At 37.2% G+C, this 23,188-nt stretch overlaps 1 protein-coding gene across 1 annotated transcript; it reads right to left on the bottom strand.

Annotated features, from left to right (window-relative positions):
- LOC109230818 (protein CHLORORESPIRATORY REDUCTION 6, chloroplastic) lies at positions 2,221-7,066 on the bottom strand. The gene is made up of 4 exons (XM_019396264.1): positions 6,731-7,066; positions 4,174-4,305; positions 3,226-3,434; positions 2,221-2,619 (listed from the first exon to the last, which is right to left on the bottom strand). The coding sequence occupies exons 1-4, from the start codon at positions 6,960-6,962 to the stop codon at positions 2,413-2,415; spliced, it is 780 nt and encodes a 259-aa protein (XP_019251809.1). The 5' UTR covers positions 6,963-7,066; the 3' UTR covers positions 2,221-2,412.

Here is a 23,188-nt window from a genome sequence, read left to right on the forward strand (position 1 = left end):
ATATAATTAATACTCAAAAGACAGTTAAATGTACTAAAATATGAGGCAACAACAGGTAAATATATGCATTTTTAGCCGAATATCACCACCCCACACTTAAAATATTGCTCGTCCTCGAGTAAGCCAACAATTTGCATTATTTTTTAGCACTTTATTTTTACACACTTGAGGCACACTACACCAATGACCATGGTTGATAGCAACAATTAAACTGTAGCATATGCAATCACTTACACTTTCCTTTACTTATGTCATTCTTCAAAAATATTCACAACAAAGACTGCATGCTCATAACAATTCTAGCCTCAAAAACTGACTCAATGTCACAACGCACTCCTGGCTTGAACACCCAACATCATAGAGAAATCTAATAAAGTTACCTATCCCTCGTGAAAACATGTGCCCTCACAACAAGAACAGGAGAATACATTGAATCCACACATTCAAATAAAATGCTCAACTATATTTTAAGGACTTACATATATCAAAGAAATCTCTCACTCTCATAAAGAAGTCACATGCATGCAATTGGTACCATTGGCTTGCCCATAATGTAAATCTCTACTATTGTAGGCTCACTCGATCTAAAATCAATTAGGACTTTTTCGTGGTTGTAATGTGGCTAAGGGACGGGTAGGATATATTTAGGAATAGTGGCTAACCCTCCAAAGCACTTTAATACATCACATAATCAACTTTAGGCGCAAATTCTTCAACACCACTTCAATTTACATATAATATCACCCCAAAAGACGTTCCCTTCTTCTTTAAGTACTACTTTAATTCACACTCACTAGCAAAGATAATATCTCATTTTATTCATGTACATATTTATTTCAGCATTTTTTATCTTTCAATAACAATTTTCGCTAGTGGTACATTCTTATACAAAATAAGTGCAACTTTCGTCCTTTCATTGGTTCCACTCAAAAGCCACCCCACACTTAGTCCCTTCTTACTTCTTTTAGCGCTCATTTCACAATTAAAGTACTTTAAGAGGTAAAATGATCAAAACAATGTCAATTAAGAACAAAAGGATTATCGGCTTATAATGTGGGTGCTAAATAAAAGTCTATAGGCTCAAAAGGGTAACTAGGGATAAATTTTATTTATGGTAAGCAATAAGCTCAAAAAGATCAATGAAAGCCTAAAATCATTTCTGAAACCGAGCATTACCTAAAATTTCACTTCAACTCACATACCGGGCAAGTTCTGGACACAAGTACAATACATGGACTACACAAAAAACCTCACCACACATGGCACATGACACACTAAGGACGGTCCTATTCCGACTCTCGAACAATGCAAGTATTCACGGAGCCATGAGATATTAAGCATTAAGCGCAAAGGGAACAATAGTTAAGAGAATGAGACATAGGCGTCAATAACATGCTATCCAATTCATCAAGGCATCATAAATTTTAACACATAGGAAGATACTACACATGCCAAAGCCTAAATATGTTACTATTAAACAAGTCAAAGGCACCTAGGAATCTCATCTTTCTTCCTTCATTTATTTCTTAAATACTAATCTACTCTAAAAATAAAAAAAATACTACTACCCGGTTCAAGTTACATCCTATGGAAAAGAACCGATACACAAAGAAAAATCACGGAGGATTATTACATATATATATATATATATATATATATATATATATATATATATATATATACACTTTTATATATATACAAGTGTATATACATACCTGTATATATATATATAGGTATGTATATATATACATACATACAAAAAATATATTTTTTGGCTATTATTTTACAACGGTTATGCATTGTCATTTTCTCAAAAAAGGAATTAAGGGTTAAAATGGTTAAATTGTGAAAAGTGGTGAAAATTGGAGAGAATTACTTCAAAGAAACTTCAATTAAAAAGCAAGATAGACTTTCTTTTAACTTCTTATCTAAAAATATCTCCTTTTTTTCCTCAACATGTCAACTAAAAAGTCAAAAAGAAAATTAATACTCTTAATTTTTCCACCGGAAGAAGACTTGATTTTGTTTTCTTTTCGCCTTTGAAGGGATAATAAATATCAATGGCAAAATCATTTTTAGTCCACTGCCATTTACGTCCTCTAGCCGTAAAAGTGTATAATTTTTCTTGTATATATCATAGATAAAAGTATATATATACAAAAAATATACATTTTCGACTATTATTTTAAGAGTGACTATACAATATCATTTTTCCAAACATATATCAACTTGACACAATTTCAACTAAGTAAAAGATGTACATCACATGATTAATATGAAGCCCAAACCTCCACAACTACTAGCTACGACTAGAAAAATAAGCTTTTGATAATCCACAAGATTCAACAATTTTTTTTTTTTTTTTTTTTTTTTTTTTTTTTGCAGAAGCCTAATTTTCCTCTTTCTTCAACTTTATGAAGAATCAATATGGTGTTTATCAATCAAGTCAAAAAGTTCATCCCCAATTCCAAAACCAAGCATTCTTGCCATGTCTTTTGTCTTCAGTCTTGGCATTGGAATCTCATTTTGCTTCAACCAAGAATACACAACAAACACCTTATTCATCACAAACAACTCCAATGCCTCCGGATTGAATACTACCCCCATTTTCATACTCATCTGTCAACAAAAAATTTGAATTACAAAAAATATCTGCCAACAAAAAAGCATGAATTAAAAGAAAACCCTGCCTTTACTTTAATTGAACGATAGTTCTTGGAGTAAAGGTAAATGTTAGTGCCATGTGACCAGGAGGTCACGGTCGAAACCACCTCTTGCAATAAATAGCCGTCCATCCAACTGCTTAAACTAAATATAATTGGTGGATATATAGTTTGTGTATAATTCATGTATAATTTATGTATAATCAGTGTATAATCTATGTATACCGACTAATGAAAAGCAAACAGTAAATCCAACCGGCTATTTATTTAAAGATCCTAAATACAAGGTAAAGCATACAATAGTCCTGATGATTTGACTCTTTTTGAGAAACCGTCCATAATACAAGCTTAGTAGTTAATACATTGAACTGCCTATTGTTTAGTTTAATCAAGAATTAAATATCTTCTAGAATATATTAAAATAAATTGATTGTATAAAAAAATTACACTATCAAGGTTCAAATACACTAATTGTAATTGTGTAAAAATCTTTTATATTGTCAGTGTTATATAAGTTAAAACAGAGAAAGGCAGCATTTAGTTTAATTCAAGAAGTTTATACCTGATGAGGTACCAACATTGCTGCATAACGTGCAAGTTCTCCAGCTCTCCAATCCAATAAAACTGGTAGCCATGGATAAGTAGCATCTAGCCGAACGAACCATAGTCGTATATCTGGAAATTCTGATAATTCCCTTGGATCATATTTATCTTCTCTTTTGTAATTGATTGTAAAACCAATTGTCCTTTCCAGAAACTCTTTTGGCTTGGCTATTACAATTTTGCAACATTATTAGCATCATAATACTGTGCAAATCCAAAATTGGAACAAGATTACGTGTTTTATGACTTATAAGTTACGGGTTCGAGCTGTGAAAGCAACCACTAATAGTTGTATTAAGATAAGGCAACCTGCATCACACGCGAGATGTTTTGTACACCGGACTGTTTTTAAAAAAAAATATATATATATTTTATGATTCTATTGGAAAAGATGAAAAAGAAGGAATCTATTTAAAAAATTATTAAGTTTTTAATTACTATTTTGTTCTAACATGTATTTTCTCCTATTCTTTCTATTTGTACCTTTAGTTAAAAAGAAAATTGCTACTTTAGAAAGTCGAGAACGCATTAATTTTTTTTAATTTTACCCTTGTCCTGTCTGGAAATCAATACATAATTGACCATTTTATACCTATTTTACCCTTAATATTTTCCACTATTTATAATTTATAATAGTTAAAGTTAGTTTTTCAATAATAATAATTAGGAGTGATATAGTAAAATTACCACATTATTTGTTATTTCTTAAAAGGCGTGTCAAGTCAATAGTGGACAAGTAAACTTACACGGATGAAATGCTTTAAAAAGTCGAGAAGGCATTAATTTTTTTAATTTTACCCTCCCACTCCCAAGAAGATGTATAATCATCAATTACCCGCTTAAAGAAAGAAATAATAAAGATAAATATAGTCAAATTAACCATATGATTAATTAGTGTGATACATACCAGATAAGGGTGATGATAATCCAGTTGCAATCTGAAATGGGGATAAATCAAGACATTGAATAATGTCATTATCTATTACAACTTCGTATCTACCTTCTGTTGGGGGCATTGGTGGAGGTGCTACTTCTGTATCTGTTAATCAAAATTACAATTGTAAGTTAATGAAAAAAAGCCAAATTATTTCTTGAATAAGATTTTCCACCAGGAAAAAAAATGAAGCAAAAAAATAAAGTTGTCATATTGCCGTGTATTCAGTAGGAATTGAACCTAGGAATTCACCTATTATAAGTTATCTTATCCTTTTAGATTAAGATTAATAATAATTATAATAATAAAGGACAGTGCTCAATTGAAAAATGAAAATATGACTAAATACTAAGGGATCGTTTCGTATGATGAAAAGCAAAAATAATTCTGGATAAAAACTTAGTACCAGTTTATTCCTTGTTTGGTTACTAATTTTGGAATAACTTATCCCATGATTGAAAATAGTATCGGTGATAACTTATACTTGCAGATGGTGGAATAGCTATCTCAGGATAAAACAGTAAAATTGACAATCGCAAGATTAATACAACATATCAATCAATCAATAAGAAATGATACTAGGATAACTTATCACAGCATAACTAATCCCAAACTATACCTGTTTAACGGGTCGGGTTGTTCCCGTTTCCGGACCGGCCCAGACCGGTTGTAACCCGGACCAGCCCAGACCGGTAGTTAGGGGGGTGAAAAATACTGTCGAACCGGTGAAACCCGGTCATGAAAAATACTGTTGAACCGGTTAACCGGCCCAGCCCGGATCGGCATGGACCGGTTTAACGACTATTTTCTGATTTTTTTTATGTCATATGACTGTTGGCAACGACCAGCTTCAAATTTGGCTGTTGCCCAACAGGTTGATTGCAAGAATATCCCTTTTTTGGGCAATTTTTTTTTTTAAAAATAACACTTTTAGTAATTACTAATTTAGCCCTTTGAAAAACTATAAATACATCCCCCTCTTCTTCATTTCTTCATTCATCTCTCATTTCTCAAACTCAAATTCTCAATTATCATTCTCTCATTCTTCACCTAAATTTCAATCAACTATTTGGATCTCATTTTTTTTGGAATTTAATTTATTGTATTATTTATTATTTGAAGTTTGAACTTCAAACTTTGAACAATTGACGTTTCTTCGTGGTAACATTGGAGTTGCGAAAATCATCAAGTGTTCAATTTATTGCGGAATTTGGTGCACTCCCTCCAACTCTTTCTCTTATTTACTATTTTATTTGCATATTTAATTTTTGCTAGTAGTTAAATTATCACAATATGTTTAATGCTGCAAAAAGAGTTTGTAATAAGGTTGCTAATTGGGGTAATCGGGGAAATAGAAAAAGAGGTACTACTTCAACATCTAGTAGTAATTTAAATGACTTTACACATGTTTCTGAAACATCAAGTGATAATAATACAGATTTTGAACAATTATAGGAAGATTTCGGTACAGAAGATAATGAATTAGGAATTGAAGATGAGACACCACTTACACCTAGTAGTGTTGGAGTTGGTAGGCAGGGGTGGTGGTCGTGGTGGTAGTAGTAGACCACCTGTGGCCCCGACTACTAATCGGAGAAAAAGAAGTAAGGTTTGGAAATTTTTTGACGAGATAGAGAATACCGATAGAGTTAGATGCAAAATTTGTAAAGATGATTTTAAACATAAGACTAGAGGGCGGGACACTTAGTAGACATATGAGAATTACTCATCCTATAGAATGGGGCTCTGATTTAGATGAAAATCAAGCAATCAGGGACATGAAGATGTTGATAAAACCAGAAGACGAAGAACTTGGAGATATATTAACACATGGTAACCCATCTGAGTTTATCACTCCAGAAGATGGCCAAGAAGTTCATATTGGTTATGAAGAACTTACTAAGGCAATGCAAAACCTTTGAATTTACTCTTTTTTCGTTAATTTACTTGTAGTTAAATGTATACTTTAATTTGTAAGTTTGAAATAAAAAAAGCGCTTGCGAATTATAAATGCAATTTTTTTCCATCTTCATTGTATTCTATTATCCTAAATTCTTAATGAAATATTCAATATTTCAAATATAAGGATTTTAAAGCCTTTGCATCCTTTATTCAAACACTATTTTTATAAGATTGGTTTTTTGTTTTATATTTTTACTTTATATTAATATAAATTACGATAGTTATACAAAATACAAAAAAAAAAAAAAAAATAACATAAACCCGGCCCGGCCCCTTTGACCCGTAACCGTTCCGGTTCAGTTTTTACTCGGATGGCCCCGGACCCGTTAAGCTCGGTTTGAAAAAATCGATAATCGGCCCGGATTGGTAACTGGCCGGTTACTTTTTTTCTCAACCCGGACCGGCCCGGCCTACCTGTTAAACATCTTATCCCAAACATAAACTTGTTGTCAAATCAAACGACCCTTAAGAGATAGACTATAAACGACATCTATTATTATGTCAATAACAAAAAGAATAGTAAATGAACAAAATTGCGATATGTAAATGAAGTAAGTATTGTGCTTACTTTCTTGCTCATCATAAAGGGAAAGGTCAAAATTCCCAGAAGGATTGAATGCTACAGAAGCAGCAACTTGTCTCAGTTGGGATTGTTGATTTACCTGTGAATAAGAAGAAGAAGAAGAAGTGAAAGAAATTGAAAAATCTGAATTGGGTTTATAAGAAATCAATGGAACAAAAGAAGGAATTGTTTGTTTGAGTGGAGAAGAAAGTGTATGTAATGGTCTTGTGGAAGCCATGGATAAAGAAGAATGACTCTGTTTCTTGTGATTTTTTTGACAGTTAAAATAGTTTTTTAATTTTAGCTTGTCATCTTTTTATTCTGGCCTTGTGTTTAAAATTGCTTATATCCATACTACCCGAGTATTTGAAGTGTTCTTTTCAAATTGCATAATTGGGCTGGAACTATTGACTTTTTTCCAATAGATAGGAAATTAGGATAGTATTTACTCGGTTTAGTTAGGTTTTTCACTTACAAAAAGTAGCTGGATTTTTTTTATAGAAAATATTTTCAAATTCGGTCAAAAACTATAATTTATATACAACTTTTTATGGTATAAAATTCGGGCAAAAGCTACAACTTGAATTTAATTTTTTGTTGTACAGAATTCGGACAACACATATACAACTTATATACAACTTGCAAACAAATATTTTAGTTGTTTATATTTTATGTGTCGTTTGCACTGTTAGAAAAATAATAATCGAAAACAAAATTGAAGAAGGCTTGAGGCATGAGAACGACTTTCCTTAAAGAAGATATTGCCCGTATACAAATTGGGGAAATACAAACAATCTTCTTCAGGATACAACAAGCTAAGAATATATTGCAGATTTTTTCTATGTCCACTTTGTTGGAAGAACTTCTATTTATAGGAAACCATCGGACCTTTTAAAAAAGGATGTGTTCTTTCATAAACAGACGCATCTGTTTATTCAAATAAATTTAAAATTTAAATTTCAAATAAAACAAATTTAATTGTAGAAATAAATAAAAAATAAAATATTTATTTTAGGTCCGATCCGGCCCGCGCCCAAGCCCCAAGTCCAAGTCTTTGATATTAATATATATAATCTATCTATATCTATTCTATATTAAAAGCACGAAGGCCCTAAGCGAAATGTCGTTCGCCTTTTTTATCCTTTAAAAACAAAGTTCACATTAGATAAAATAGTAATTTAGGTTACCTTCCTAATATTTTGGACATTTCATTAGATTAAAATTTGGTTATTAATTTTACCTTATTGAACTAGGTAGAAAGTCCTAATATATTAAATTTTCTTCTTTGCTTGGCCCGTATTGAGCGGTAGTCCTTTTAAGTCTATCTAATATATAGGAACTTGAAGTAAATTTATTTATAACTCTTTAAATGAAGTTCCAATAAAAATAAATATATTTACATTGCACACGGTGGTGATCTTAAGATTATGCAAAGTTAATTGTTATAGCCTACATGTATGCTATCTAGGTAATAGAAGAGATGATAGATGGCAAACAAATATCATGGGGTGTCAAAATAATCTGCAAGCATTATACATAATATAAATTAGTTAGAGTTGAGTTATATTACTATGCAAAATAATTATAATTTAATTATTTTTTAATATATATTCTAGGACTTTAGAATTTATTGCTTTAGATAAATTCTTTTCTTATTTGAATTATGTAATATAATTAAATTAGCACATTGAAGTCAACTATATTTTGTCTATTAAATCCTTCCATTATTGAACTATTACCATCTACACAGTTATTGTATTTTTTTATTTACGTCAGATATATATTGTTAAAAGTTTTATGATATGTAAATAACTTTTTTATTTAAAAATATATTTCACATTTAAAAAAGCTGTAATTTAAAATAATTTTCTTATTACTCAAGATTTTAAAATCAACTAAGAATTTGATTATAATTACTTTTCTAATATTTAGGACTTCTTTTTTATTTTTTGTTGTTGAGTTTTGCAGTTTATTTTAAACGCATAAGGAATGGTTAGGCATGTTCTGATTTCAAGTCTTTGTCCTACTGAAAAATTGAATCAATCCGAACAATGTACACATCTAATACTAATATAAGTCATTTAATAAAGGAAATTAGAATGAAATTTCACTAGAGTTCATCAAAGCACTCTAATTAAAATCTTTTTAGTTAAGTATATTTATTCAATTAAAGTACTAATTTTAGAAATCAAATTAACATATATATCACTGTTTCTTTTTTGCATTCTTGTGCTTAAGGTGTAACTTAAAATAAATCATAATTGAGATTGAAAGCATATCATATATATATATATATATGATAACTTAAAATACCCGAAGACTAGTGTGTGCGTATATATATATATATATATATATATATATATATATATATATATATATATATATATATATATATATATAAGAGTATGTGTTCTAAATTAAACACATAAAAGGACAAGGACTTAAAAGGCACACAAAGTGGCCTTGCACCACCGATGTGGGACAAGTCCCACTTTTCCAACTTATATATAACAAACTATCTTTCAATCCCCCACTAGTTTGTTATATTTCTCATAATATTATGCATATTGGAGAGTATGTTATTTTGATTTGAACTTTTCATTAGTGTAAATATCTTAAAGTCTTGACGAAGTTATTGGTACCTTAAAGGTTTGAACCACAGCTCCTACTGTCAAAATCGAAATATCACACGCACAATATTATACATTGGCTAAGAAAATCCAGTATTTGCTTTAGCACGTTTATGGCCATGTGCTCATCCTGACTTCATGTGTAACGACCCGACCGGTCGTTTTGAGCTCTAGCGCGTCGTTCAGCAGTTTGGGGGCATGAGCAACTTCATTTCAGGTATTATGACTTGTGCGCATAGTCGGAATTGAATTCCGGGAAGTTCGGAGTTGATTTGGAAAGAGAATTCTCATTTCGGAAGCTTTAAGTTGAAAGAATTGACTAAGATTGGATTTTTGAGTAAACGACCTCGGAATCGGGATTCGAAGGTTCCAACAAGTTTGTATGATAATTTCGGACTTGGGCGTATGTCCGGATCGGGTTTTGGAAGATCTGGGAACGTTTTGGCACCTATTGTGGAAGTTAGCATTTTTGGAAGAATTTCATAAGTTTGGGTTGAGGTGTATTTCGGTGTTATCAATGCCCGTTTGGGATTCCGAGTCTGGGAATAGCTCCGTATGGTGATTCCGGTGTTGGGAGCACGCTCGAAAGTGAAGCCGGAGGTCCGTGGGTCATTTTGGAGTCAATTGGCTAAAGATAGAAATTTGAAGATTTTGGGAAGTTTGACCGAGAGTTGACCTTTTGATATCGGGGTCGGATTCTGATTTCGGAAGTTGGAGTAGGTCCGTAATGTCAAATATGACTTGTGTGCAAAATTTGAGGTCAATCGGATGTGATTTGATAGGTTTCGGCATCGAATGTTGAAGTTTGAGTTTCTCAAGTTCATCAAGTTTGATTTGGGGTGCGATTCGTGATTTTAGCGTTGTTTGATATTATTTGAGGCCTCGAGCGAGTCCGTAATGTATTTTGGGACTGGTTGTCATGATTGGTTGGGGTCCCGGGGGCCTCGGGTGGATTCAGATGATTAACAGATCAAATTTGGAATTTAATGAAGAAGTGATCAGCTGCCTTTTGCTGTAACCGCACCTGCGAGGCTTGGGCCGCAGGTGCGGAGCCGCAGAAGCGGCCTAGGAGGCGCAGAAGCGGAAGATGGCCGCCCAAGTGAAGGGTCGCAGGTGCGGGGCAATGACCGCATCTGCGCAAACGCAGAAACGAGAAGGAAGACCGCAGAAGCGGTTATGGGCGCATGTGCGATGGGCTTCCGCAGAAGCGGATTCGCAGAAGCGGCCAGGGGTCCGCAGGTGCGGAAGTTGTTGGGCAGAATGCATTAAATAGCGGGTTTTGGCCATTTTGCTCATTTTTCTCTATTTTGGGGCGATTTTGGAGCTTCTTGAGAGGGGCTTCCACCTAGCAACTTGGAGGTAAGTTAATCCTACCTATTATGAGTTAAATACATTGATTATGTGTAGATTTTAACATGGAAATTAGTGGAAAATATGGGGTTAAGGGAAGAACCTAGAAAATTGGTATCTTTGGATTTGGACCACGATTTTGGACATGAAATTAAGAGGAAATTATATATTTGAGTTCGTGAGGTTATGGGTAAACTTTATCGTCAAAAAATTTCGGAATCCGGGCACGTGGGCCCGAGGGCGATTTTGTCAACTTTTCGATCGGGGTTAGGAATTGTTATAAATTGGATTAATATGAGTAGTTGATCGTATATTAATGGATTTGCGTAATTATTGGCTAGTTTTGGAGCATTGTGCATCGAATTGAGTCTTCGGAAAGGCGTGGAAGGCCGGTTATGGAACTTCGGAGCGAGGTGAGTCTCCTTTCTAACCTTGTAAGAGGGAATTGTCCCCATAGGTGAGTTAATTGGTTATGTGCTCCTATTTGTGGGGGCTACGTACGCACGAGGTGGCGAGAGTCCGTACGTAGCTACTATTATGTTTATGTCCGAGTTGTCTAGGACTCAAAAGCATGCTATACTTGGAATATTTGTAATCTTATTGACCGTTTGAATTGCTTAGATCACATCGAATGAGTAAATGAATTTCTAAAAAGATTAAACTTCATTTTCTTGACTTGTAAAAGAGAAGTTTTCACCTCCTTGAATAATCGCTTCCCTGATGAAGTCTTGATTGACTGTTAAAACGTGTGTTTTTATGTGTACCTGCGTCACATGTATGATTCGTGAGCAGGGTGATTGTTATTCATATTTAACCGCGACGCATGTATGATTCGCGAGCGGGGTAATAGATGCATCTATGGTTCGCGCCATTCGACCCTCTGGCAGTGCACAACTTAAATATTGTTGGATCGGGCCGTACGACCTCGGCTTGGTTTGCGCATGCTTGTATTCCTTGCCTTGAAATTATTGAAGTTGATATTGTTTCTTCTCGGCTTGAGAATAAATTTATATATGATGAAAGGGAATTAGGGAATCTCCTATAAAATAAAGAATTGTTTACTTGCTTCATTCTATTGAATTGCAATCATGTTTATAAAAATCCTCGATTATTACATTATTTACATATCATTATTGGACCACCAGTAAGTGTCGAAGTCGACCTCTCGTCTCTACTTCTTCGAGATTAGACGGGATACTTACTGAGTACACGTTGTTTTCGTACTCATGCTATGCTTGCTGTGCATTTTTGTTGCACAGACACAAGTACTTCTAGTGGCCTACTGGGCGTAGCAGTATGGATGATATGGAGACTAGGTGAGCTGCATTTCTCGAGGCGACCCGCAGCCAGTATAGTCTCTTTCAGCATATTGTATTTACTTCTGTCCAATTTGTATTCCGGACAATTATAGTACTTTATTCGATTTCTTAGTAATTGCTCATGCACTTGTGACACCGGGTTCTGGGATGTCTATGGGATTTTTCAGTATTTTGGAATTGTTAAAGATATTATTATTTATTCAGTGGAACTTATTCTTTATTGTTTAAATTGATAAAAGAAGTAAATTCTGAAATATCAAAAAACGAGAAGTTACTAGTTATTTAGTGTTGGCTTGCCTGACAGTGGTGTCCGGCGCCATCTCGACCCTTAGTGGATTTTGGATCGTGTCATCATGAAAATTTACAAGATCAACACCTTAAACCTTGCTTGAAGCGGCACCACTTCAATATTCATATAGGTGAAATTAGCTACAATGTTCCTGTTACTACAAACATTTGCTAATTTCATTAAGATTTAATTCAACCTCTTCGTGTAACAGTTTGCACCATGAAGTTTGTTATTTTTCCCTAGTTATTTAAGATATTTAACAACTTCTTGACTCCTCCCATATGTAGTACTTTGGAATTAAGGCTCCGAAAGGAGATCAGTGCTTAAGCAATACAAAACAACTTGTTATTACCTCATTGAACTTATTTTATTAGAGTGTATACTAACTCAAAGTTGGGTTCCTGTCGCTTGTATTCAATTTAGAGGTTTTAGCCCCATTCCTTCACAAATTTGTTGTACTATATTTCTCGTCAATGGTTTGCTAAGTGGATCTGCCAAATTCTTATTCGATCTCACATACACGATAGTTATAGTCCCATTTGTGACTAATTCTCTTATATAAGCGTGCCTCAGGCTTATATGTCTTGATTTCCCATTATATATCTTATTGTGAGCCACACACATGGTAGTCTCACTATCACAAAATACAGAAATGGCTGGCATAGGTTGTGGCCACAACTTTATATCTAATAACATGCTCCTCAACCATTCTGTTTCTTTCCCAGCAGCTGCTAATGCTATGAATTCAGATTCCATAGTAGAATGAGAAATACAAGTTTGTTTCTTGGATGCCCAACTAATGTGTAACGACCCGACCAGTTGTTTTGAGCTTTTAAACTTTGCTCGCCAGTTCTCGGGCTTGACTTGCCCCGTGTAGTATATTATGACTTATGCAAACCGTTGGATTTGGTTTTCAAGGTAATCAGAATAAAATTGGAAGAACAGTTCTCAGTTTGAAGCTTGGAATTTAAAGGTTTGACCAAGTTTTGACTTATTGGTAAACGACCTCGGAATGTAGATTTTATGGCTCGAATAGCTTCGTTAGGTGATTGGGACTTAGGAGTGTGTCCGGAATATTCTTGTGATGTCCGGTGTAGAATTAGGCTTGAATTGACGAAAGTTAGTATTTTGGCGATTTCTGGTTGATAGGCGAGATTTTGATATAGGGGTCGGAATGGAATTCCGAGAGTTGCAGTAGCTTCGTTATGTGATTTGCGATGTGTGTGCAAAATTTCAGGTTATTCGGACATGGTTTGGTTGGGTTTTTGATCAAAAGCGGAATTTGGAAGTTTTTGGAAACTTAGGCTTGAATCCGAGGTGTTTTGGTTGATTTAGTGTTGTTTGAAGTGTTTTGATGATTGGAACAAGTTTGAATAAGGTTTTTGGATATGTTGGTGCCTTTGGTTGAGGTCCCGGGGGCCTCGGGTGAGTTTCGGGTGGTCAATCGGACCATTTTGAAGTTTAAAAGCTGCTGAAGTTTTGCTGTTGCTGGTGTTTTCGCACCTGCGGTTTGGGGACCGCAGGTGCGGCGCCGCACGTGCGGAAGAGCTATCGCAGAAGCGGATAAGAGTCCAGGCGAGCAGTGACCGTAGAAGCGGTAAGGGTAATCGCATCTGCGATGCCGCAGATGCGGAAATGCGGCCATAGATGCGGAAAATTTCCATTATAATGAAGACCGCAGATGCGATGGAAAAGTCGCAGAAGCGGTAATGGACCGCAGGTGCGGAAATACCTGGGTCAGAAGTATATAATGTTCCTTCGTGAAATTTTTGCTAAGTTCTCCATTTTTGAAGATGGGAAGCGAGCTGGGGCAGTGAATTCAAGGGAGAATCGAAGAGAATCAGTTGGATAAGTTCCCTAAGCCTCATTACTCATGTTTATGATCAGTTTTTCATTGTTTAATCATGGCATTAATGGAAATTAAGGAAGAAAATTGAGGGATTAGGGCTTGGATTAAGAGACCATTGAGTGGGGATTTGGGGGGCCATTTGAGGTCCGATTTTGAGGTTCTTGATATGTATGAACTCGTGAGAGGATGAGGATTCCATTGACGTTGATCTTATCGGATTTCGAGACGTGGCCCGGGGGCCGGGTTTGAGCAATTTCGGGATTTTGATGTTAAATTGGATATTTTCGAGTGGGCTTCATTCCCTTGGCATATTTTAATGATTATGTACTGATTGTGGCTAGATTCGGAGCATCCGGAGGTCGATTCGTGAGGGAAAAGGCATCGCGGGCTAGAGTTTGGACCGAATCGAGGTAAGTAATGATTGTAAATACTGTCCTGAGGGTTTGAAACCCCGGATTTCATATCGTTGTGCTACTTTGGGGTGACACACATGTTAGATGACGAGTGTAGAGCCATGCACCGTTGGGGATTGTGACTTGGTCCGTCCCGTACAACTGTTAAGTCGCATATTTGATTTGAGATCTTATGATATTCCATATTTTAGAGATTGATATTATTATTTGGGCTGTATGCCATGTTTGGGGCCTTGTGCCGACCTGTTGAGACCCTTAGGGGCGTTTTTACTATTTTTCCTCACTCTATTTGTTTGAAAACATATCCTCAGTCATGTTTTACCTCTTTATTGATTAAATCTGTTTTATCACTTTACTTCTTAAAAATGTAAAAAACCGTTTGGGTTGAGTTCCCTGTTTTCTCTTCCTTCTCTAGCATGTTCTGAGTGAAATCAATGTCAAGTCTAGTTTTCCTTTTGGAGACAGTATGTTCCGTGTGTTTGCATATTTGTTCCCATTTCTTCAATTCTTCTTTCCAAATTTTAGCCAAATGTCCTTTGTTATCTTCTTGGTTTCATGTTAATTTTTCTGATAATAGTTTAGGTTAGATTGTTAATTAATTGGTTAATCAGTGTTGTTGTTAAATTTTGTTTGTTTTAACTTTTGGGCCGTGTTGAGTGTTGTTCACATTTTGTTTGGGAATCCAATGTGTTCCTACTGTTTTCTTAGTTCTCATGACTGGCAGGGTTGGACCTGGGCCTAAGGAGAGAGTTCAGCCCAGGTCTTGCCAGAATTAACTTGTGTGGAGACTTTGGGGTTCAACCGGACCCATTTTAGGCTGGTAGGCTAAAGTAAAAACAAGGAACTTGAGGGGTAATTTAGGAAGTTTAGGTGGGGAATCTTTGGTAACTAATTTCAGAAGTTTCTAGTAGGGGTTTTAGGAGAATTTCATGCTTTTGGGTGGTTTAACTTGGGTAGCAAGTCAATAATTAGAGGATATCTAGGCAAAAGTGAAAATTAAAAGAGGTCTAAAGTGTAAAAATGAGAATCCGAGGGCTGCCCTATTTGGTTTGCCTATAAAGGCACTCTTTCTTGCCTTAGAAGGCACATTTCGAAGAGCTAAAAACTCAGCCAGCTAAAACGATTAAAAATTACTGTTTCATTGAACCTCTGTTCTGAATTCTGAAGTTCTCCTTGATTTGATAAACAATTTCTGATTTCTTTTGAGGTGGAAAATGATTTGACCTGGGGTATTGGAAGAACTAATTTGATTTCGTTGATTGGTACACTGTTTTATCAAGTTTTTTGGTTGGAATTGCACTACTTCATTGTTGAAGGCTATTCTGATTTTGGGTTTTAAAAGTAATTTGCACTTGAAGCTGTGGTTTGATTTTGTCGCTGTTGGTCTATTCCTGCTGTTCCACCTTAGTTTCAAGCTAATATTTGGTCTTTTGCTGATTATCCAGGTACTTCTCAGACCTATGAATGTATGATATGTGGGTTTATGGTCCTGAAATCCATTGGAAGCTCGAGATGCTTATAAACTTTGGTATTAAACATTGTTTGTGTTTTATGAAGAATGTTATATCGATTTAGCACATCTGTGATTTACTATTTTCAAGTATGTTAGTAAGGATCATATGAGGCCATGTGTATTTTCATGTTTATGTGGATTTGCAGGACAAATACTTGTCATCTTTACTGGTTTGGTTGCATTTAGTTTACCAGAATGGTCCATGCCTATTAGGAATACACTCATTGTTAGTCAAGTTCTGTTATTTTAAATCTTCAGCTTATCATTTTAGTTCTTAAGGATCAAGGTGTGCCTCATTATTTTACGTTAGATATAGTTAAATTGGTTTCCTATCCAGCTTAGTTCTTTTTTCAGAATTTGAGTCTTGTATTACCTTTTACGAATGCATTGTCTCTTGGAATTCAAGCGAGGCATTTGTGTTCTTGAAGAGCTATGATTCAAGCAATGAATTTACAGTTCGACAAGTCACAAAAAATTGCTAAGTTATGTGGGTTTTTGGCAATATCACAATTGGGATTCGAATTTCATGCAATATGTTGATGATTTAGCTTGTTCAAAATCAGGATGTGAATTCTTATTGTTATTCCATGTTCAGTTTGTTTTAGGCAATAACGATCGCTTGGGGGTTGCCCTATTAGCAAATAACTTGACTAATATGATCACTGCATCTTCATGGCAAGATTGGTTCAAAAACGCAAATATTAATTAGTTAGCACACTTTGATCAACAAATAATTGGGGTATGAGATTGGGCCCAGCGTAGGCCCATATGAGGAGTAATCAGATTCAGGCCCTTTCTCCTTAACATGGACATGGCTCGCTGGAGCCCAATCTATTTTTATGCATTCATTCTGCAGCACGTCTATTCACATTTGGTTTATGGAACTGGGCCAATGTCAAAATCAGAAGCCCAAAGCTGGGCAAATTCTAGTAGAAACAACAGTATTTTCCTTCTTCCTGGGTTAATTTTGAAGCCCAAAGATGCTGAAAGTTTGAAGTTGTGTTAAGTTTGTGAGATTAATTCTTATAATACGGGTTTTGGGCCTTCCGAGCTAGGTAGCATATTTGAATTAGGAGGCTTTCCTCTTGTTCAAGTGTGGACCTGAGTTTGAAGCTCGAATCCCGCGAAAGGTCCTCTAATAATGGTAATTAATGATGCTAATTAATTAGGGCCCTTTTAGAGACAACACTTTAATAGAAAATCATAGTTTCTTTTAGGATGGCCTTTAAATAAAAATGAGACAAGCCTCGCCGCACGAAACATACAAATTGCGTGGCCCTCTTCAAATGTTTATATTAAAATATTTAGAATTCGGGGCGTGCCATTTAGCGAATTTTCATGGCCTCCCGCAAAGATAATAACACGTTAGTCGCTTTAGGTGCGCTTTTTAATAATCTTACTTTCCTAAATATGGGTGTGCATTTCATGCTACCCAAATCCAAATCCCAAAACATTGAATAAAAATGTGTCGAGGATACGGGTGCATTTCATGTGACGTGATCCAAAAACAAGTTTTCAAACGACGTTCACTTTCTTAAAAAATTCAATTAAAAGCGTTTAAACAATTCTAAAATGCAATAGGATAACATGTATTAAAATCATATTTTGTCAAATATAGCAGTTGAGCGACCGTGCTAGAACCACGGAACTCGGGAGTGGCTAACACCTTCTCCCGAGTTAACAGAATTCCTTACCCGGATTTCTGGTTCGCGACTGTTAATACAGAGTCAAACCCTTTCCTCGATTCGGGATTCAAACCGGTGACTTGGGACACCATAAATCTCCCAAGTGGCGACTCTGAACTTCTTAATAAACGAATCCCATTTCGATTGTCCTTTAATTGGAAAAACTCCTTTTATTATACCCTTCACGGGGGTGTAGTAGAAGAAAAAGGAGGTGTGACAATTCTGGTAACTCTGCTGGGGAATAGAACCCAGAATTTCGGTTCAGGGTTCAAGAATTCAAGATCAGTTAAATTGTTATATTTGGCTTTATCTAATTTTCTTACATGTTTCATGCCTTGTGTGCTAATTGTTTTACCGCTTTGATATTTGTTGAATTGTATATAAACTGTCGCGAATCCCTTCCTCTCTCTGAGGCTTCTACATCATGGAGAAGGGTGCACTTCGTGTAGCTTCTCTTCTGTTTAGAGTCTTTTCCCATTTAGAACGAGGTTTGGATAAGTTGCAAAGCCGGCGGAGCTTCTGTATCCCCGGTACGCTGCCTCTCCCTCGGCCCGAGTTGTCCGCTCGGGTAAGCCAGGTCTAGACCAATAAACCTAGGGTTTAAACCTAGAAGAACAATAACCTCATGCCGGATCCCTAGTAGGACGCTTGTTTGCATCATGTGCATTTGACTTAGGGGACTCAATATAGGGGTTGGGTCCGTCTAGGACAGGTGACCTCAAATAAGTTGACCATCCTGATGAATCTTACGTGCTACTTGCGCATTTATTTGGTCGACTTTGCATGTTGACCGGCTTGTCTAAATGAGTGAATTATGAAAATAAGCAGTGTTAGGACTAAGTGAGGGCGACCATTTGTTGTGAAAAACCAAGTGCCCAAATAGTACAGAAATGCTGCCGGATTTTTGAGGAAATGAAAGAAAAAGAAGAAAAGTAGTTTTTTTTTAGTTTGTTTTGTTTACCAATGGAAAAGACAAACAAAAAAGAGTTCTATTCTCAAATTAGTTTGTTTATTACCACTGAAAAAGAAAATATGAAAAAGAATCTTGCTTTCAGAAATAGTGTATTTGCCAACAAAAAAAAGAGTCTTATTTTCAAAAAAAATAGTTAGGTTTATTTGCCCGAACTACGCTGGTGTGATTCTCACCGGATGTGAGATACGTAGGCAACCCTCATCGGGTCCAACCTCCCTTTTTGCAAAAATAGCCAAAAAATGTCAAAATTTTAATTTTTGTCATAAATAAGTCGGGTGATGTCATTCTTATCTAAAATAAGCCGAATGTCCCTAAAAGGACGGCGGAAGGCCGTTGCAAGAACAGCCACCCTGAGTTATTTTTTACGTGGTTTGCGGGCACAGCCTTAAAATCTCCCTCCCGAAAGTGCTGAAAGACCGTATTTGCAAAACCGAGTCTTTGTTTTCTTAAATAACAATTTTGAAAAATAGCCACTTTTCCTTTTAAGTCAAAGTGAGTCATTAAATAGCCAGCTTTCTTTAAATGGTCACAACTTTTCCTTAAATTCCTGTCCAGGATGACTACAGTTGACATTGAAACCTTCTCAGTCTTGCGTGCAGGCCCGCGGCGATGACGGATGATGCCCCGCAGGCCCCGGGATGTGAAGCTTTGATGTACTCTTGATCTAGTTTTTAATCATCGAGTCTGTATTTTGTTATTTTGAGTCTGCTTTTGTAGTTTCCTTTTCAAGAAAAACAAGTAATCTAGTAGCTTTGTAATCGAAATTTTATTAATGAAAATTTGAAAAAAATCCCAAAATTTATTTCCTTATTTTTTGCGTTTAGTTGCAAGAACTACGCTTTGTCTGATTCATGCGAAGTCATGATACGTAGGCAATCTCCATAGGATTCGACCGTAACCAAAAAGTAAAAAGGGCAAATAAGAGAAAATAAAAAGAAAGAAAAGAGCGGAAAAACAATTTTGAGGAAAGGAGTGAATAGGAACAAGGAAAAACAAAGGTAAGAGTGAAAAGAAAAAAAAAGGGGAAAGAAAAAAGAGAAGAGAAAGTTTGCAATTAGCGAATAAAGAAAACGGAAAGCCGGGATGACGCATGCAACCAAGCAAAGGCATAATAGAAATGGTTAACTGCTTAGGTGCATTCACTCCTCAATGTGCGGTTATCTATCTGTTAATGCCCTAACCGCTAACAAAGTTGTTGTTGATGAGTTCAGGAAAGTGGTTAAGTTGACTGGCATTCTGGAAACCCATCCCTACAACACCCGCTCTGAGGATAAGTCAAACATGGTCAACTAGGAATTGGAAGCAAGCATTGTCGACCCATCTAGGGAGGAGGAAGTAGTGGACGTTAATGCAATGAAGGAGGAGATGTATAAACTTAAGCAACAAATGGCCGAGATGTACCAGGCCTGGTCGAAGGGACATCCACCACCAGCCTATCCTGCTAACCCCACCTACCTCCCACCACTAGCTCAGCCTCAAGATCCTCCCACCGTGAACTCATCTCCTGCTTTCCCTACTTACTAGCAGTACTACGGAACCACCTCTCAAACACCACCACCTCCACCACCCAAACAAATTCCATGCCCTCCACCACTAACTATTCCTGTGTTCGTGGCTCCCCAACCTGTCGCACTACACAGGTCTTCTAGCGAACCTTTGTTCCAAACCCATGATAACCAGTATTACCCACCCGAAGCCACTTTCAAACCACCAGAGCCATGCCCTTACACTCCCCGCCTTGATCTCTTAGCTGAGGAAGAAGAGCCTCCCAAAAACCCTGAGCAAGAGGAAATGATACGGAAGGTTAAGAGCATAGAAGAGTCATTCTGAAATATGCAGGGGATCGGAGGACAAGTGAGTGTAGCCTACAAGGACCTGTGCCTGTTTCCTGATGTCCAGTTGCCAGCAGGATTTAAGCTGCCCAAGTTTGACCTATATGATGGCCATGGTGATCCGGTGGCCCACTTAAGGGGGTTCTGCAGCAAGATGAGAGGAGCTGGAGGAAGGGACGAGTTATTGATGGCTTACTTTAGTCAAAGTCTAAGTGGAGCAGCTTTGGAGTGGTACACACGACAGGATCATGCTCGATGGTACACTTGGGACGACCTGGCCCAAGCATTTGCATGTCATTTTCAGTACAATCTCGAAATTGTCCCGGACCGTCTGTCACTAACTAAAATTGATAAGAAGCCCGGAGAAAGCTTTAGAGAGTATGGTTTTCGGTGGGGAGAGCAGGCGGCAAGAGTCGATCCTCCAATGAAAGAGAACGGGATGGTTGATTATTTCCTACAGGCTTTGGAGCCTACCTATTATGGTCATCTGGTGTCAGCAGTGGGAAAAACTTTCAACGAGGTCGTGAAAATGGGAAGTATGGTGGAAGAGGGTCTCAAGTCTAACAAGATTATGAGCTATTCAGCAATCAAAGCAACTACTCAGGCTATTCAGAGCGGCACTGGAGGAGTATTGGGAAAGAAGAAGAAAGAAGAGGTTGCAGTAGTGGAATCGAGAGCTTGGTCCAGAGGTCCATCACCATATTATCACCAACCTCGCCCTCACCCCCAAACCTACCCACACACCCCATATGGCCCACCGCAGCACTATTACCCACCTCCTGTCCCCAATTTCTCTGTCCACCACGCCCAGACATACCCCCAACCTCCTACCCATGCACAATGGCGCACACCCACCCCACAAAATACTTACTCAGCTCAAAACACCTACCCACCCCCAAGAACCAACAGAAATCCCGCTGGAACTGGTTTTCGACCTAACCCTGCATTTAAGAATGATAGGCTGCAAAAGAAGAAGACTTTCACTCCCTTGGGTGAATCTTACACTAGCTTGTACCACAGATTGAGACAGTTGGGCATGCTGAGTCCGATTGAACCCAAATGCCAAATCCTCCCCCAAGGAATTTGGACCACTCTGTGAGTTGTGAATATTGCTCAGGTGCGCCGGGACATGACACAGAAAAATGTTGGCACTTGAAAACGGCCATCCAAGAGCTCATTGATACCCGCTGAATTGATGTGCAAGCCCCAGAAGCGCCTAACATCCCCCAAAATCCATTACCAACTCATCACGAGACCCATATGATCGAGCTAGTCCAAAAGGGAGAGCATAAGAAGCCGTCACAAACTGTGATGATGATCAGGGCTAGTGAGGATAGATCAAATGAGCAACTAGCAAAGGAGGGAGCATTGATCAAGGTAGGAGAAACAGTTAGCAAACCAGTTGTAGTGATGAAGAAAGAGCTTTTGAGCAGTGTTGCAGAAAAACAAGAACCAGTTAAAGTGATAGTGTCGGGGGCAGCTGTCAAGCCCGTTGTGATTGTGAAAGGGGCTCGCACAGAGCCGGTTGTCATCAAGCCAGTGACTCAGCTACCATTAATCAGTGAAAAGGTCGTCCCATGGAATTACGGCCGAGTGGCAGTGATGTATCAGGTAAAGGAAGTTAAGGAAGATGTTTGTGAAACCCATGGACTGACTCGCTCGGGGAGATGCTTTGCTCCTGACGAGCTGAGAAAGGCCAAACTCACCAAAGATAATCCAGTATCAGTAAAGAAAGTTGTAACTGAAGAAGAGGCAGAAGAATTCTTGAAGAAGATGAAGGCACAAGATTATTCCATTGTAGAACAGTTGAGAAAGACCCCGGCACAAATCTCTTTGCTATCATTACTGATCCACTCAGATGAGCACCGCCAGGCATTGATGAAAATTTTGAATGAGGCCCATGTTCCCGACAAGATTTCTATGAACCACTTAGAGAAAATAGCAAACAAGATTTTTGAGGTCAACAGGGTTACGTTTTCTGATGATGAGCTGCCTTTGGAAGGCACTGAACATAATAGAGCACTCTACCTCACGGTGAAATGTGAAGACTCTGTGGTCACCCGGGTACTAGTTGATAATGGGTCCAGTGCAAACATTTGCCCTCTCTCCACCCTGGAAAAGTTAAAGGTGGATAGTGAGAGAATCCACAAGAATAGTATTTGCGTGCGAGGATTTGATGGAGGAGGCAAGGACACAGTTAGGGATATAGTGTTGGAACTGACAATAGGTCTGGTTGAATTCACTATGGAGTTCCAGGTGCTCGACGTGGCTGTCTCTTACAATCTCTTGTTAGGCCGACCTTGGATCCATGCAGCAAAGGCAGTTCCATCTACCTTGCACCATATGGTTAAATTCGAGTGGGACAGGCAAGAGATTGTGGTGCATGGAGAAGATAGTTCGTGTACTCTGGGTGATGCCATTGTGCCTTTCATAGAAGCTTAGGATGACAAAGGCCCATGGGTTTATCAAGTCTTTGATACGGTATCGGTTGAAAAGATCCCGGAAGGGAAGTGTATTCCTGTGCCAAAGGTAGCTGCTGCATCCGTCATGATTGCGTCGGAAATGCTGAAGAACGGATTTGTACCTGGAAAAGGCTTGGGTGCTTCTTTAC

The sequence above is a fragment of the Nicotiana attenuata genome, chromosome 1 (genome assembly GCF_001879085.1).
Source record: "Nicotiana attenuata strain UT chromosome 1, NIATTr2, whole genome shotgun sequence".
In the NCBI taxonomy this organism is placed as follows: Eukaryota; Viridiplantae; Streptophyta; class Magnoliopsida; order Solanales; family Solanaceae; genus Nicotiana; species Nicotiana attenuata.